The following is an 18,983-nucleotide window of genomic DNA, read 5'->3' on the forward strand; positions in this document are numbered from 1 at the left end:
CATTTGGCTTGAGATCGACAGAGATGGTAAAAACAAATACCATTCAGTTGTGAGAATGTGACATTCAAACAAAATATTTCTTTATACCAAAACTACCACTACCATTTATTAAATATGCATCTGAAGAGTTCTTCTGTTGCTGCCTCTTATTCTCCTTTTTCTTTCTTCTGCTTTCTAACATCCGATTTGTCTTCGTCCCTTAAAGCATTGCAGGTTCTAACGATGTCAGTCCCTGTTTTGTTTGCTTGTTTGTTTGACACAGTGTGTGATGAAAGGGCGTGTCTGCAGGCATATGCACGAGCAGAAACTTCTCACTTCTCACTCACTGGTAAAGAATTTCACTCCTCCCATCCCCAACACAAACACACAAACACACTCACACATACACACACACACACACACACACACACACACACACACACACACACACACACACACACACACACACACACACACACACACACAGGACAGATCTCTTTGATTGTGATTAGATATGGCCAAGTGTCTCATGAATCTACAGTGTCATCCCTTGGATGTATATCGGCTCCTGCCTCAAAGCCACTGTTTCTGTCTAACAATACTAGAATAAAGACACCAAGAAAGAAAGAAAAGAGATAGGGAGAGGGGAGGAGCAGGTAAACTCTATAAAATGAAGCATTTATATATCAAACGTAAGTGTTAACACAGCTCCGGGGTAAGTGAGCTGCTTTTGCATTAACAGGGACGGATTTATAAATACTCTCTCAGTACCATATGGGCTACTTTTTAGTGTTCTTACATAACTCACTAGATATGTGGAGGAGGCAGAGAGCAGCATCCAAGCACTGCATACTGCCCACACACACACACACACACACACACACAATGGAGAGGAGAGTTAAAAATCTGGAGGAGGTTGGACATAGAGAGAAGACATGTTAGATGTTGTCAAATTCACTGCTCTTCTTTAATTGAGTTTATGACCACAGCATACATGTAGATACATAGCTGTAGGTTTCAGTATAAATGCCCAGGTTAATAGATTAATTGAATATGTGAAAGGCATTATCCAAATATAAAAACTATGTGTACTCAGATATGTGACATAAAAAGGGTTCTTAAAGGAATAGTTTGATATTTTAGAAAATATGCTGAGTTGCCTTCTTGCTGAAAGGTAGATGGAAAAACAAACACTGCTCTCGTGTTTGAATGAATGCAGGTGAAAAAGCTAGCTTGGTTATGTCCAAAGGCAACAAAACCTCCTGCTACCACCTCTAAAGCTTACATATGAACTAAAACAACACAGTCTTTGTGCTAAGCTAAGCTAACATGCTGCTGGTGCTAGCTTCAAATTTAACATATGTGTAGCTAAACAGTGGTGGCACTGTGCTAACACGCACTTAATTGCAATGCTAACATGTTGGTGTTTGTCAGAAATAATATTCACTATCCTCGTTTAGTCTTCTTGCATGCTAACGTTTGCTGATTATCACTAAACACAAAGTTCAACTGAGGCTGATGGGAACATCAATAGTTGTGGCTGTAGTCCAAAGTACTGAAAATAAAATTTTGACCTATAATCAACCAATTGCAAATACAGGGTAGGCTGTAGCTGGGTCTATTTTTAATCAGCTGAGTGGATTAGTATTAATATTGGATATTTACATGGACCTGCTATGGTTTTGTTCCATTTTTGTTGGCTCTTAAATTTTGTGTGCAAGGTATCAGCCAACAAAAATGTAATCTCTCCTATAATTACAAGAGGAAGTCGTATGTGCATACCTTTTAGCCATGCTAGCAACATATGTGTCAGTTGTTCCACCACTTTGCTTGCTCTTGCTTTATGTTTGAATGGTCTGTGCAATATGATGTAGTATTTGACAGTAGCCCATTGCTGCTATCTGCTGGGAAAAAGGGGAGGGGCTAGCTGAATAAATCCAGCCTATATTTGGGCCACATTCTTGTTTCTTCTGGCCCAGAATATGCCCAGTCCCATGGCCCGAGTCTGGCCCATATACAGCAGGATTATCAGATGCTACTTACACATCTGGACCAATTCTGGAGCACACACACAGAAAAACGTCAGGCTGTCAGCCAGTACCAGATGATAATTTAACATGGGAGTCTATGGTGATTGACTCACTTTTGGAGCCAGCCCCAAGTGGTTATTGGAAGAACTGCAGTTTTTGGTACTTCCGTGTTGGCTTCATTTTTCAGCCTCTGATGTTGCCGCTTGGGTCTTTATAAAAGACCATGTATTTGTGAGTCTGAAATCACTTGTCTCAGTTATGTAGTAACTGCACTGGATCACATCTAACTCTGACACCACTTGTGAAAAAGCTATGATGCAGGTGTAGCTAATTTAGCTTAATAAAGAAAATGGTGATGCAATGAGACGAAGAGAGTTGAACACACTGTTTATTCATTTCTCTCCGTGTCTTCCAGCAGCTGAATAAATCTCTGCAGCCTCTCTATAAAGCAAAGAGGGAGCGCCATAGAGACAGTCAGAGAGAGATGAGAAAGGAGGCGGGAGAGCACCTCGCTCCTGGTCCGCCCCCAAGTTGCAGCACGAGCCATTTAGCGGTACGAGCTGGGCCAGCTGTAGAGCGCGCGGGCGCGTGTACGTGCCCCCCCCCCCCCCCCCCCACTACCCCTGTCCCCACCCCCCCACCCCCCACACGCGGAGAAAATCATTACCAAATAGAGGTACCCGAGCGCACGCGGAGCGATGGCTGCAGCAGCGGCAGCAGCAGCAGCAGCAGCCGTGGATTGTGTTTACGACGCAGAGCACGAGAGCGGCACAACCTGGGGAGAAACGTACACCGCGCGCACCCGATTTTTAAACGCACAATCATCCACGCGCAGTGTCTACTAGTGAGCCCGCGAGGCTTCTCGCTACATCAGTCCGTTTTTTGCGAGGATCCAGAACTGACTTGAGCTCGGTTAATCGTTGTTTTGGTGTGCAGCTGCACGGGAGACCGACCTGCCTCCAGCCGGTATCACAGATGAGGTGAGCGAGCAAACCGTGGAAACGAGACCATTCATCTCCACCGTCAAAATATCACGCACGCCACGCCAGCGCGCTGTTACTGGAATCTGGATCGGCGCAGTAGCCTCCGGTCCCATCGCCATCCTGTGGCGCTGCACTTAAAGCGGGGGATACCCGAGAGCATCCCTCCATCCCACCTAATCCATCCCTCCCTCTCCCTCTCCCTTTCAGCCTCTCTCACCCCATCATATGCTAGAGCTCTAGGGGGGTGGGGGTCTCATCTAGTCCAGGGACCAGGGGGGAGGAGGGAGGCTGTTCGTAGCCGCGGTAGACGCACCCTCCGCGTGGTGAGGCTGGGCTGAAGCGCCGCTGTGTCGGAGGATGCTGCGGGAGTAGAGCGGCTCAGAGCGGAAGATGGGGAAGGACCAGGAACTGCTGCAGGCGGTGAAGACCGAGGACCTGCTCACCGTGCAGAAGCTGCTGCAAAGGCCCCGGCCAGGGAAAGCAAGTAAGATATTCTACTCTGTTCTATTCAACCCAAAACGTGATACCTGCAGCTACGGTTTTCTATTGCAAACCCCTTGATGGTTGTGTGAGAGCAATAGTTAGAAGGCGATTTCTCACATACCATTATTGTAAGGCTTATGATGTTTCATGTGTGTGTGTGTGTGTGTGTGTGTGTGTGTGTGTGTGTGTGTGTGTGTGTGTGTGTGTGTGTGAGCGAAATGTAGAGAGGAGGAAGGAGGCAGAGAGCGAGGAGGGGTTGTATGCATCAGAGTGTATCAGGGAAGATTAGTGGTGTGATTGGAGACTGACAGCCCATCTTGAGACCCCTGTCTGAGTGCACTGCAGCAGAGAGCGAGAGGGGTGGGATAGAAAGAAGGAGGGAAGGGGAGTTGTGTTTTTGGGATGAGGGATCTGTGTGACCCCGTCTCCCAAGTGAGGGATGATGCCAGTGGCCTTGTGATTGTTAAGGTCCAACATTGCCTTCAATGCCAAACACATGCACATACAGGGATATGCACATGTGTGGCGAAGGGTAAAACCTCACATTCTCTTCTATTTTATTCTCTTCTGCTTCTCCTGGTCTGTGTGACTCTGCTCTTTTAATTGTTTATTTTCTGCAGGCGATGTTGCACTTCAACATCCAACAATGTTTCGCTTCCACAGCCCACTCTAATGTGTGGGCAACACAGAGTGAAGCAATAGAGAGCTGCAGATAGAGCCTTCTGTAGTAGGCTGGTAACTGCCATACTGATACACCCACTGATATATGACGGGCTGAAACGGTTATCTACAGACAGGGGCCAAATTACAGGAATTACAATCCCTGCAGATATGATTTGAAATATTATAGCTCGGACAATGTGAGTAATTCAGTTGAAAAATGCATCTATTTTCTTGCTTTTTACAGCTAGATTAATTTCTCACTTGGTCTTAATTGCCTCCCCTCAGTATCTAATTGCTGAAATGGTTCCAGTCAGACAGGTTTGCATCTGACCCGGTGCCCACACTGGAAAGGCTCCAAACAGCAGGTGGGCCTAATTTGAATAAGAGAATCTGGTGTTGATGACAAATAATGATCCAGAATTGTTGCTTCATGAATTCAGTTTTGATTCAGTTTATCTACAGAGCAAACAGAGAATATAATTCCTACTCTTACTAAAAAATATTGATATTTAATAACGTGAAGTCTTTCGACTCCCCCTTCGTTTTTTTTTTTTTTTTTTAAGAGACCCCGCACACCTTCACAGGTGTTTCCAATTAATCTGGCTAATTAGGCCTCTGTGACACCTGTGAATCCCTTATGTGGCCATAAGAGATTCAGTACAGGTTCAGTTCTGGTGACCTGGTCCAGCTGAAATACTCAGTTCTTCTCCTCTTGTTTTATTTTTCCACAACAGGACTAAGGCTGGATACATAACGACAGAAATCACAGAAGAAGACTGAATAAATCATTTCATATCCGTAGAAGAAAATGTCCTATACTCAAGCTTCTACTGCTAATATCTGTATTTTATTTTTGGATTTAATACATTTCTGGATGAAATTGCTGATTGAATCTGACATTTGTGGGAAGGGGGGGGGGGTATTTTTTGTATTCATTTCCATGTGCTGTTATTCAGATGGACAGAAAGCAGTATTTTGATGTGGACTTGATGTGCACTGTGCTAACTCTGCCACAGATGGCAAAGCTCACTCTGCAGGAGTCGGTGAAGTACAGCACATGCCTCAAAACAGCTTTGTAGGGGTCAGTGGGGTGCACTGTATGCAGGGTGCAGTGGAGCAGAGCACATACAGGAAACCCCTTGGATTGAAGACAGTCTGCTGCAAAGTATAGGCATCCCTAACTGGTAGGGTCCGGCACATATGGTTTGTGCCCAAAAATAGTGTCTGGGGAAGTGAGTGGAGTACATTATGTACAAGAGCACATCACAAAACAGCCTTTAGGCTACAGGGAAGTGCACTTCAGCTGGAAGCCCCTCTCAGACTACTGTTTAGTACATCAAAAACAGAGGGCAGGTAAACCCTCGAACACAGTTTTATAGGCAACAACCAGTGGCACCAAATGTGCACCAAATTAGATCCAGTCCTCGGTGGATTGCAGTTTACACAGATGGCAACTGAAGCAATTTAAATGCAGATTCAGCAGGTGGAAGAGGCAATAGCTTAACAGTACATGTTGCTTATTATTATAAAGGTACCCAATGTTTATTATACTCTGTGTTGTAATTGTTGAATATAGCATTGCAGCTGAAAATAAGTGAATCCCTGAAGAAATCATTAATGTGTCTTATTAGAAGCAGTTTAGTCAAAACAAAACTGCTGGGGTCTATAGCCAAGTCTTACAAACACTGTGACAAAGTAACAGGGAAGCCCATAATGTAATAAACCCCTGCAGCAAAATTACCTCAGTGAAGAAGTGTTGATTCAACTTGATGGCAAATCTTGAACTGTTTTTGGTGTTGCTACAATGCACTGCCTTGAAATGTTTCAGATAGTTTCATTTCATACACAAAATTCTGCAATATTAAGATAATATTACAAATTTCTGGAACAGAAATTAATAATCATCTCACAACCCATCAGGTTTATCTTGTGTGAAATAAAACTCGACCAGAACAACCAGAATGAGTACTTTTACTTTTGATACTTTAAGTATATTTAGACTTATACCTGTGATGCAGTATTTTACACTGTGGTATTGGTACTTTTACTTAAAGGATCTGAATTCTTCTTCCACCTCTGTGTGAGGGGCAGATAACATCTGTCTCTGCTTGACAACTGGATACCAACTGGGCTGGTACCAACCGCTGAGGTCTTATCATTGGTATTTTCTGTGGGAATTTGGGCTGTGGAGCAACATTGTGGGAGTTGACATTCTGCAGTTAAAAACTTGCACATGGTGGGGTTTTTTTTTTTTTTGTAGGCTCTGTGTTTAGACTGAGTCCAACAAAATGAGTAAATAATTGGTTCAGATTTCCAGAGAAATGTTGTTGAAAGAACTGTTACATTTAAATAAAACATTAATAAAAAAGGTGGGGTGCGAGGTGAGATCTGAGAGTGACAACGTGTGAAAAGTTGTGCATTTCAGCAATAACACTGCAAATGTTACAAAAGTGGTATTAATTACAGGGTGACTTTATGCCTTTGTAAGGTATTCCTGTTGCTTTGTCCACTTCCTGTGTACAGTTTTGTGTTGTGAGCTTTGTGCAGGCAGACATGCTGGATAATCAATCTTTCATTTGGCGTCTAATGACACAGGCCACCATTACTCCTCAGTAAGCACTTAATCTCTCGACATTATTGTCATATCATTGGCTGACAGGAACATTTAATGGTTCCATCTTGGGGTTAGCCCTCATATAACTTACACTTATGGCTGATAGAACGTCCCACCCAGCAGACCTGAAGGTGTTTAAACACAGCACCAAGGTCGGCCTGTGCTCTGCTCTGTTGTGTTGTCTCTCTCTCTCTCTCTCTCTCTCTCTGTCAGTCTGCTGCAAAGCCCTGCCTTTCCGACATTACACTGAATTGTATCATTCGTATAATTGACAGCTAATGCCGCTGCAGAAACGGCTTCTTGCAAGGCGAACTGCGTAAACGTGCCTGGTGAAGTTTCATTTGTGGATGTGAAGAGCAAAATAAATAATTTTTTTCCCCCAGTTCCTGAAAAGCTTTCATGTTTTTGGGGGGGATTGCCTGCAAAGTGTCTGCAGGGCACTTATATTACATGAGACGGACTGTGGGCCACCCTGTCAGAAAAAAACCAAAAAACAGAAAACAAACAAACACAAGGAGCAGCAATAATGACAGAGTAGAGCTGAGAGTCCCAGACAAACAGCAGGGGAGTCTAACATTGGGCTGATGTTAACACAGACCTGTTTGTCATCTAGCATTAAACACAACGCTCACAGGACAGCTGTGTGTGTGTGTGTGTGTGTGTGTGTGTGTGTGTGTGTGTGTGTGTGTGTGGTTTGTGGTGGTAATGAGTAGATGTGTTGTTGAATTGTGTGTGTGCAGAGGTGTATATGTGTGTAAAGGAAAAGGTAAAATTGGGTTTAGTGTGTGTGTGTGTGTAATGGGTCTGGCAAAGGCTCTGCCCTGCTGCAACTCATTTACTCCCACTCAGGCCAGACATACAGTCTGCACATATTCACCTGCATCACACAAACACACACACACACACACACACACACACACACACACACACACACACACACAGAGAACTACACACTCTTGCAGACACATCTGGCACCATCTGGAGAGCCATCGTCAGTTTGCTGTCACTCAACTCGCCTCCTGCACATGGCACTAGACGAGGTCATAACAGTGTGTGTGTGTGTGTGTGTGTGTGTGTGTGTGTGTGTGTGTGTGTACATGTAAAAGACCTTGAGTGTAACCTGAGGTCTGTGTTTGTAAATGGGCTGTTTCAGTGTTTGTGTGTCAAGGCGGGTGGTGTAATCTGTATTGATGGTTGTTTATTGTGTGTCATTGAAGTGTGAGTGTGTCTGTGTGTGTGTGTGTGTGTCTGCTCTGAGGAAACAAATTTGTCTGTGTGTCTGTTGCATCAGTGAAATGATTATGATTCAACCTCTGGCACTTCACCCTCTTCCCGTACTGCTACGAGAGACTGACACATGCTAACATCGCTACACAACACTATATGTCTCCTTCCTCTCCTTTCTTTGAAGTCAGGAGAGACGCTAATGCTCACAGACCGCTCTACCAACCCCCTGTCTCCCTCTCCCTCTCCGTCTCTGCCCCATCTTTCTGTGTTGACGGCAGAGCAGAGGAGTAGAGCAGATGATTGCATCCACACCAGTGCACATTCACAAAGGAGCAGGCAGGCAGGCAGCGAGGAAGCTTCACATACTGTCAGCCACAGTCTTCACACTGGTTAACTGTGCTCTGTCTGCAACTATATGCTCCACTGAGAGAAATATGGTGTGAAGAAGCTTGCTTTTGGCATTTGCATTTTTCACTTGGTGCGCTTACAGTGCATAATAATTGAAAGTGCATTGGATTATAGGTGCCGTAGCAGCCTAGATGCTAGCTTTTTGTGCAGCAGCTATGCAATAAATTTAATCTGCCAGAATGTAACAAAACAAAATATTTATTGAAATGCCCAACCACTGACAGCCAGGGGTAGAAGAGGTATCCAGGATCCTGCACATCTTTAAATTAGGGGGACTTTCAAACAGTCGAAATCAAATCATCAAATGTCAGGATATCTTGACCTTTAGTCCTTAGTATGAGTCAAGCTTTGCTATCTATCTATCTATCTATCTATCTATCTATCTATCTATCTATCTATCTATCTATCTATCTATCTATCTATCTATCTATCTATCTATCTATCTATCTATCACTACATAACCTTTACTCACCAACAGCTGTCTCCAGTGGTGGAAAGTAAGCGTCTTGTTTTGCCTCTATTTCAATCACTTCTGTTCTTATAAAGAAGTTAGCATGCTAACCAGCTAGCTCCGGCCCAGTCAGACTGTCTTGTCATGTTGTCTCAAGTAAAGAAGATACTATCTTAAAATGGTACTTAGACTACCTCTTTTCCTGTTACATTTAACTAGTTTATCAGGATTAACAGATTAACATGACAGATAATGAAAAGATGTAATTCAAAGCTGGTTTTACACAATTCGATTCACTTGTGTGTCAGTTCCAGTATAATTATTGATTATTATTGTGCAATCATTTTTAATCGCAGACGAATTAACACGTATCTAAGCACAGTGAGACGAATTCCTTGGTAAGTTGTGTTCATATTTCCTGTCCTGTATTTCATCATGTGTGGTGATCTTCATGCCGTCAGTAGATCCTTTACACGAAATAAGGTGTAAATGACATGATGAAAGTGTGTCCTCGGGGTGCAGCTGTCACATCATCGGAGTGCCTCATGTGTTATGTGGGGGGTTATTCCTGCATGTTCTCACTGTGAAGCATGACAGCAGCACAGCTCTTTTTTATACCAAAAAACTGGTACTTAACAACAGTTACTGTAGACTGTAGACACATGTATAAAGCTGAAACGCTGTGACAGTGTAATAGATTCTGGGTTTTATCTTGAAACTGAATTATAAATGATAATATTGAGAAAGTGAAAGATTCACTGGCTGAGTTTGCAGCATTTTCCTCCAAAACATCATCAGTCACTTCTCCTGCTGCTGCTGCTGCTGCTGCCTCCATGATTGAATTACAGAACGGATGGGGGGGGGGGGGACAGGGAATGGCGAGAGGAGTTAGTTTGGGAAAATAGAGCATAAGAGAGAAGGATATCGTGTTTTAAAGGGGAGGAGGTGAAGATGTTTTCTGACGAGGGAGTGGAGGACAGGTGGACGAGGGGCGATGAAAGGCTGAAAATTATGAAAGAGAGAACAAGTGAACAAGGTGATGAGACGGAGGGATAGCTGAGCATTTCCACATATCAAGCTTCTTTCTCTCTCACTCTCTCTCTCACTCTCTCTCTCACTCTCTCTCTCTCTCTCTTTCACATACACGCTCACTTTGTCATCTGCATGGTACAATGCACCAAAAATAACATCCACATAGTTTAATGGGTCAGTGGCAAGTTCAGGGACAAGAGGAGAGCACAGGAAAGGTGAGGAGATGGGAGGAAGGGATGCAACAAGGAGAGGAAAGAAGGAAAGGTAACGAAAATTGAAAAAAAATGAAAGGTGAAAGTAAAGGAAACTATAAGGAAAAGAAAGTACAGGAAAGAAAAGGAAGGGAAGGAAATACAAATGAAACCAAGGACAGGAAGGACAAACAAGAAAAGGCAGGACAGGAAAGAAAAGGAAGTGAAAGAACAAGAGGAAAGGGAAGTAAAGAATGGAAAGTAAAGAACGGGAAAGGAGAACATAGTAAAGAAAGTAAAGGAATGGATGGAAAAATAAAAAGTACATGAAAGAAAAGATAGAAAAGGAAAGAAGGAGATAAAAGGAAAGAACAGGAAACAGAAATAAATATGGAAAGGAACAAAGAAAGGGACAGAAATGGAACAGAAAGGAAAGGAAAGACAGGACAGGAAAGTAAACAATAGGGAGGGACAGAAGAGACAGATGAAAGGAAAGGGAAGCACAGGAAAGGGAAGGAAAAACAGGACAGGAACGGAAATAAGGGAAAGGTTTGGGAAGGGAAGAACGACAGGAAATGGAAATGAAATGAAAGTAAAGCTGTAAGAGGAGGAGTGGTTAGCGAAACAGCGAGAGAGAGAGAAAAGTAAAGGAAATGTCGTGCAGATCAGAGTAGAGGTGATAATAAAGAGAGAAGACCAGCTCAAAAGAGGGACAAATAAAAAAGGAGAAGTAAAGTGTGATATGACAGTGACAATGGGGGATGCCAGGACACCAATTCTATTCTATTCTATTCTATTGTAGCCACTGTGCAGATTAACGAGATTAATGAGATGGGAAGGGGAGTAAGTGGTTTAGTCTGGATATAGAGACCACCCACAAAATGAGAAGGGCAGCGGGGTGGGACCACCCCAGCTCAATCAGCACCGATTACAGAGGTGGCATTAACCACCTACTGCACTAGCTTACACACACACACACACCACACACACACACACTCTCACAAACACAAAAACACACCCAATCCTCCCCCATTGTCATAGGACTGGTGCAGGGAGGTACAGACTATTGGAATTTAACTCGAAATTAAGCATTGTAGACAGGACAAAAGTTGTCACACACACACACACACACACACACACACACACACACACAGTCACACACACACACAGTCACACACACTCACTCATACAGTACTACATACAGCATATACGTCAGTAAATGTCTCTGCAAACATGAGAGTTTAATCTGGAAGGTATGAAGTAGAGAAAAAGAAAAAACACAATAGACAGCTGAGCCATGTCATTTGAGAATTTTTATGTAACTAGTACAGTAGCTGTATGCATGTGTAGGTGTGTGTTAGCTTGCAAAGGTGTGTGTGTGTGTGTGTGTGTGTGTGTGTGTGTGTGTGTGTGTGTGTGTGTTAGCTTGTGTGTGTCTCCTTAAGAGCTGCTGCAGAGTGCGACTGTGCCTCTACATCGCCTCGCAGGATTTTTCCACTCACGCCCTGACTTCATAACATTGAGTTTATTCTTTCTGCTTCAGATTAATGTTTGAGTAGCTAATAAAGGCAGGAAATTGTGCATTTTTTCAGACTCAGCTCCTAAACTTAAACTAACATGGTCTGGACAAGGTTTTTACTGTGTCCTACATGAGGATCTTTTAGAAATGTTCCGCTCTACACCCACAGCGAATACATTTAGCATCGCCTTGGGACTTTCTGAATGAATGAACGCTGGTGCTCTTGCTTTTGCGAATGGCCACTAAAAACAGGGCTGTGACAGAGGTTGGGTGCGGGCTCACGGGCCGAACACTGACACACCCTTAGGACTTTGATATGTGTGAGAATATTTGGCGGGATAAAGTTGCTATGTAAATATACAGTCCTTTAGAGCTTTGTTTTTTTAAGAAAGAGTAAAAATTGTTTTCTGCTACAGTGCAGGTAGGAGAGTAAACTGATCCCTAACTTCTACAAATTTCTACCAACTACCACTGGATGAATACTCGACTCCTCTCTAAGCCACGCCCACCTTACTTATTGCTCCCCCCCCCCCTTTTTGAATTGTTTGTGGAAAAAGGTATCAGACACAAATAGTGGTTAAAACCAGAGTATTTCTATACATCTTGAAACATGTCAGGAAGGAATCTTTAACATTTAAAGAGAAAAAACTTTTCATTTTGAGAATTAAACGACGTGTTTGACAGATGTAGCTAATGTAGCTATCTCGGCTAACACTGGTGTTGCTAGAGTGTAAACTTTCCAAGTCTCAGAGACAGACAGTGATGCTAATGTTAGCCAAACTCTGTTAGCATCCTAGATTGTAACATTTGTTTACTGCAGCTCGTAAGCTAGTTTTCCAGACTTGCTAATGATTTTAGCTCACGTTTGAGCAGGTAAACACACTGTTTAATCCATTCCTTACACTTTTACTCTCGTGTTTTTGGTTTTGGAAAGACTAAAAGCCATTACCGTCCACAATCATTAAATACCAGATATCAGTTTCAGGCTATTTCCCCCGAACCAGTTGTCATGACAGATGGATTCGTGAAATAATTATCCTATACATGGGCTGTGTGGTCTTACCTCTTCTGGCTCAACCTCTATATAAGGTAGCTGTGCATTAATGCTTCTGTATGCAGTAACATCACCATCTGCTGTAACAGAATATCAGCACAACCGCATCTTTCTTATCATGTGTGCGTGTGTTCTCTCACAGGAGGCAGCGATCAGAGACCAGAAGGGACTGGCCAGTAGCACAGATGTTGAGTCTGGCCTAGCGTGTGCGAGTGTGTGTGTGTGTGTGAGTGTGTGTGTGTGTGTGTGTGTTCCCATACATAGGCTAGTACATGTGTGATCCAGTGGCTGAACAGATGTTTGATGCTGGATCACTGCACACACAGCTGCAGATTTACAAAAGATTCCATATAATGTACCTGACCTCTAATACATGCACTTACAGTTTGTATGTGGTGTGTACGAAAGTTCACATATGCACAAATTTATCCAAATCCAGCTTTGACAGTACTTATTTACTGGAGACCTTTAAACACTACTCTGACCCAGATATAATTCTTTTTTTCCACTATTTTGTCATTTTCTGTAACTCCCTGTCTGTCTGTCTGCTTTGGTTGGATGCTTTCCATCTCATAAAAGCCAGCGCTGTGAAATCACTCTCCCTCTCCTCAGTCTCTTTTAAAACAGGAAACTGAGCACCTGCGTCATGCACTGGTAGTTACTGTAGAACTCAACCATGCTGCTTTAGCACCGCAGGATTGGACTAACAACTCCTCTCTGGGGTGGAGCGTCGTTGCAGCAGCCTGGCAGCAGGTGTGTTTGCTACAGCTGTTGCTGCTGTGGAGACGCTCTGCTGAACTACTGAAAAAAGTGCAATTTTATTTATTACAGAATATTATCCAGGAAAAGGCTTACGTTTTATTTTTTTGGTCCCTGACATGATTCATTTAAATGTACAGATATTGTAACGGAGACTAGTCAGTGCTTTAGAGTTGACTGGAAAGCAGTTCCATAGAGTAAAGAAGAATAAAAATAAGTGAAAGTAAGTAAAAATACACTGTTGTTGTGCCGAAAAGTAGCTGTAAGGTAATTTAAAAAATAAGTCCAGATATTATGAGCAGCTACACAGAAGCATCTGAAACTTTGGAATAATGTGATTGCGGCAGTTTCTCAGTTGAAGTCAACAGATCTCCTCTCATTATACAAAATATACTTTTTCTTTCATCTAAGCTCCTAATGCAGGCTAATTATTCCCAGTAGATGTGTCCCCCCAACTCACTCCCATTGTGTTGTGTGAATTTTCAGCAAATTGAGGAAGATGTTTTCTGAATTTGCAGCGCGTTTGTGTCTTTGCACGTGTTTCCTAGGTTGCAGTGCGTTGAGCTCTCAGGGCCACCGTACCAGTGTTTACAATTTGATCTGAAGCATCAGATGATGTTTCCTAACACCTCTTTCTAAAAATAACACATGGTGAACATTCATTCATTCAAACCTTTATTTATACAGGCAAGGCCATTAAGAGCAAGATCTCTTTTTTAAACCTAATACACTATATGAGAAAACAATAATCCAGTTTAATGCACATATAATATAGGACATAAGTCAATAAAAGCAATATATTTATTTAAAGGTTATGACTCAGTTGAAGCACACACATTAAACATCGAATCTGTAAACTGGTTAAGGTCATGCCATTACAACGCATGCATTGATAGTAAATAACTGTCATGTTGAAAGCAGGATGTGAAGCTGGTAATGAAGGCCTCCACTTCGCTTAACTCATAAATATTTCAGCCTTTCCTTGTGTTGTCTCTTTGGCTGTGAGGAAGCCTCTGCTGCTGATCTGTGGGCAGATATCGTGGGCCAGATTTATTTTCCAGGAAGCTTGAACTCCTCTAAAATATGTGATGGTTTGAGATGATCAGTGAACTTGTGACTGAGAGACTTTCAGACCATCTGAACCCAATCCTCAGAGCAGCTGGGAAAACTTGACTATATTAAGTGAGTGTGAAGCTTCCAGCCTCCTTCATCTCGTGAAAGAACAAAGGGAGGAAAGAAAGACAGGAAAAGAAACAAATCAAACTACAAGAACGATAAAACAGTGATGAGAGAATGGAAAGCTATATTCAGAGTGGATCTTGCCCTTGGTGTTTATAGTGTGTCGCACTTCGTCTCTTTAAACTGAAACATCTCTGTTTGCTTGCTAAATCACCACCGACCTCATGCTAAGACATGTGATCCATGGCGCACTCATAAACACACACACACACACACACACACACACACACACACAGCATGAACATACATGTGCACACAAATCAGCAACACAAAACAAAACACACAGACCTCAGTTTATGTCCCCACAGTGACACGAGTCCCCCATGGATGTGTATTCAGGCTGAAGTCCCCATCAGGATATGAAAACACACACACACACGCACACGCACACACACACACTGAGTGATTAATCACTTTGTACTTCCAATCTCATCAAGTTTTAGGATTGATTTCTTCCACTTCCATTTATTTCTTCACAGTCCCTGCAACCCCTTCACTATATCTATCTATCTTTCTATCTACCGATCTATCTATCGATCTATCTGTCTATATATCTATCTATCTATCTATCTGACATGGGTTCATATTTGTAGACTGTACGGCAGCAGTTTATGACCCAGTACCTATGAATAAATTATAACATGCTAACATGCTAAACTAAGTGGTGCACATGGTAAACATAAACATCATCATGTTAGCATGCTAGTGTTTAGCTCAAAGCACTACTGTACTGTTAAGTACAGCTTTACAGAGCTAGCAAGGCTATAGACTTGCAGTCTTCTCTAAATTCAAATTCAAAATTAATTACATTTAAGTTCAATTAGCACCACAAGCTGTGGTAAATCTAGGTTAAAAAAGCGCAGCTGCCGGCATGCAGCTCTTCTCTGACAGGCATATGCATACACTTCATACACGAAAGCAACACAGCTGTAACCATGAGCCTTAGGCTAAGGCTAGCAGAAGGCTAAACTATTAGCAACATTCAACGTAGCCGCGAGCATCTCCTGCTATCATGGTAGATCTACCTACACAGCCAACCACTACAACAAAAATAAGATATTGCAGTTGAAAATGAAACTGGCAGCCTGTTACCTGTCTCTGAAACACTTCACAGATGTGGACACACGTCCATCTGAAGGGACATGCACATGCATCTGCGTTTGTAGAACAGCCGATAGTAACGCTCTCTCTCTCTGAATCGGAGCCAAGAGGAGATGCAGACGTCTGGTTTGCTCTCAGACAACTTGAATTACAATCTACTGAAAGAATTACTGCCTACCCCAGCGTTAATCCATTTGCATTTATTTGAGTTTCTTGGTTGTAAAACTAGATGCATATTTATGTCTCAGATGACTGATTAATGCTGCAGTCCAAAGGAAGATGACAAGAGAGCAGACTGAGTAAAAAAACAAAGTGCATTGTGTACATTTTTTATATTTTAAGTGTAAATAAATGTGAATCTATATCTTTTGCTGAATCATTGCTTGTAGCATTAAAAGATCAAGGCAGGTGTCTACGTGTAGAAGTGCAAATCATCACATATGTTCCAGTAACTAGTAACATTCATCATCATCTGTCGTCTGCCTCCATCTTTTTCTCTCTGTGCATCTCTTTCTGTTTCCCCATTTCTTCTGCCCTCCACCTCCCCACCCCCCGCTCGTCTCTCCCTGCCCAATGAATCAGTCTGGCTGGCAGCGTGTCGCTGTCGGAGAGCCGGTGAGGGTGATTAGTCATGTCGAACCGGGCCAGGATCTGGACGTCCAGAAGTGACAACAGGAAAGAAGGGATTCTGGAAGATTCCACCAAAGCAACAGCTGCCTGCTTTCTTTCTTTTTCTTTTTTTTTTACTTTCTCTTCCTACATTCTATTTCAGTGGAAACAGAATGGGAGCGAGGGAGGAATGGAGGCTGAAAAAGGACACATGTGGAAAAGGTCCCAGGCCAGATTCTAACATGGTGCACCTTTTATCCAGATGAGCCACTGTGATGGTCCAACATCTGTCCTCCCTTTCTAAAGCATGTGTTTGAGAGTTACAAGTGCATGTGACTGCAGTTTAGTGTGTTCCTGTGCGTTAGTGGTTCCTGGACTGCAAGTAGCAGAATAACAGAATGGTTGCACATGTGTTATAAAGTGCATTTGTCTGCACAGCTCCTTCTTAATACATGTATGAACATCTGTGTACATGTGTGAGTTTTGAGCCCAGGGTTGCCACTCGCCCAGTATAATATGGGATTGTGAAGCATTTGAAAATAAAATGTGTGCAGACTGAAATATCTCCACAACTGTGAGACAGACTGAGACATTCATGGTCTCCAGAGGTTGACTTTTCCTCTAGCGCCAACATGAGGTTGGCATTTCTGGTTCAGAGTGAAATATATTGAGAAACATTATACGGATTGCCATGAAATATGCTGCAGATATATGTGGTCTCTTGCAGGTGAGCAGATTTTGTAGGGACATTCATAGTGCCCATAGGATGTCCTCCAATGACTTTGGTGATCCCTTAACTTCCCCAGAGTACCAGGCAGATTACCATGACGTTGACATTTATAGTTTAACACAGCAACTATTGGATTGATTGCTGTAAAACTTGGTGCTTGTGTTCCTGGTACTCAGAGAATGACTTCTTATAACTATGGTGATCCCGTTACCTTCATCCAAATCATCAGATCAAAAATTTTATTCGTCCAAACATGATGACTGGGCCAATTAAATGTTAGCATACTAACATGTTAAACTAAGATGGTGAACATGGTGAACTTTACACCTGCTAAACATCAACATGTTAGCATTTAGCTCAGAAGTACCACTGTATAACCACAACCTCACAGAGCTGCGAGCATGGCTACAGACTCCTGTAAGATCACATCTGATGCCACCTGAGCCAAGTCCAAAGAAATGAGAAGTGGGTTTTGCTTTCAGTCTAAAATCCAACCATAGTCTGGTTAAATTCACAACACAGACTAGAGGAAGAGGAGGAAAAAAACAAAGCCCTGAAAAGTTTCACTTTCTGTATATTGTAATCACACAACATGAGAAATTATGGTTCACAGAAACAACAAACTTCATAACGATTAATACTTTGAGGATTTTGTGCATGAGTCTCAAAAACGTGAGCATACATGAGCTCTGTGCAGCGTGTGTGTTTATATAGTATCACACCCTTTGATCCCTCTGCTACAGTAGGTGTGTGTTCCTCCGGGCCAATCAGACGGTTGTTTTGCAGCGTGTCAGCCAATGGCGCAGCAGTAGTGGCATCCCTGAGCCAATGAGCACCATTGTTTGTATGTTCTGGCTAACAGGCTGGTTGTATGCAGCTGTTCAACACATGCAGAACATGTGGTTTGGCTCTGGTCGTTTGTGTATGGTAAGTTTGTGTGCATGCATGTATAGTGTGTGTGTGTGTGTGTGTGTGTGTGTGTGTGTGTGTGTGGTGTGTGTGTGTGTGTGTATGACTGGTGCCATACCCACTGTGGCCCCGCCTGTTTCTGGTCTCACTTTTTCTTTCACTTTTTTCATCCCTCTCTTCTTATGTTTCCATACTTTCCTGCTCTCTCTCTCTCTCCCTCTCTTTCTTTTTCTTCCTCTCTCCCCTCTTTCTGGAGCCATCTCCATGGTAGCAAGGAGCAGCACCACAGGGTCCAGTCAGACACTTTAGCCCTGCGCAGAGTGTGTGTGTGTGTGTGTGTGTGTGTGTGTGTGTGTGTTAGCATGGGATTACACTATAATCTGACAATACGGATTAGCTCAGCGGACCTACTGGCCCACTGGCTATTATACATCCAGACTACTTTCTCTCTCTCCTCTGTTTTCATTCTCTCTCTCTAATAACATTAATTTTCATCATCACTATCATCATCCCTCCATCTCTGTTTTCTCTCTGTCTTCTCATTTATATCATTTCTCTCATCCCTTTTTTTGTCTCTTCCTTTCGCTCTCATCCCCTCTCATCTTTCCACTCCTGGCCCTCCCCACGCCTCCCCCTCCGTCCCTCCGTCCCTCCCTGCCGTCCATCCTTTTCATCTCTGCATCCATCATCCATCCATTTCATCACTCCCTCCCCTCCTGATCTCTCTGTATGCCGCCCTCATCCTTTGCTCGCCTCATTTGCCTTTTCCAGTTTGACTCTCATCCCGCTGTTCCTCCTGTCTTCTTCCCTTCCTTCCTCCCTTCCTCCCTCCTTACCTAACTCCTCTCCTCTTATCTCTAATTCAGCCAGATCTCTCTGGGATTGGATAAAAGAAATTCCCTCTCACACACGTTTTCCTAATCACTCTTGATCTCAAAATTTTTATCGTAGTCTGTATCATCTCTTCTTTCTTTCTTTCTTTCTTTCTTTCTTTCTTTCTTC

The 18,983-nt window shown here is 42.9% G+C and overlaps 1 protein-coding gene across 9 annotated transcripts in view; it reads left to right on the top strand.

Annotated features, from left to right (window-relative positions):
* Positions 1–2,647: 2,647 nt before the first annotated feature.
* Positions 2,648–18,983, top strand: part of caskin1 (CASK interacting protein 1) — a 106,740-nt gene continuing 90,404 nt past the window's right edge. For all 9 annotated transcript variants that reach the window (XM_056400706.1, XM_056400708.1, XM_056400711.1 and 6 more), the window contains exon 1: positions 2,648–3,476. In XM_056400706.1, coding sequence (XP_056256681.1) covers positions 3,383–3,476 — 94 coding nt within the window. In that variant the 5' untranslated portion in view covers positions 2,648–3,382. The remainder of the gene's footprint in view (positions 3,477–18,983) is intronic.

This window comes from Seriola aureovittata, chromosome 17 (genome assembly GCF_021018895.1).
Source record: "Seriola aureovittata isolate HTS-2021-v1 ecotype China chromosome 17, ASM2101889v1, whole genome shotgun sequence".
Classification (NCBI taxonomy): Eukaryota; Metazoa; Chordata; class Actinopteri; order Carangiformes; family Carangidae; genus Seriola; species Seriola aureovittata.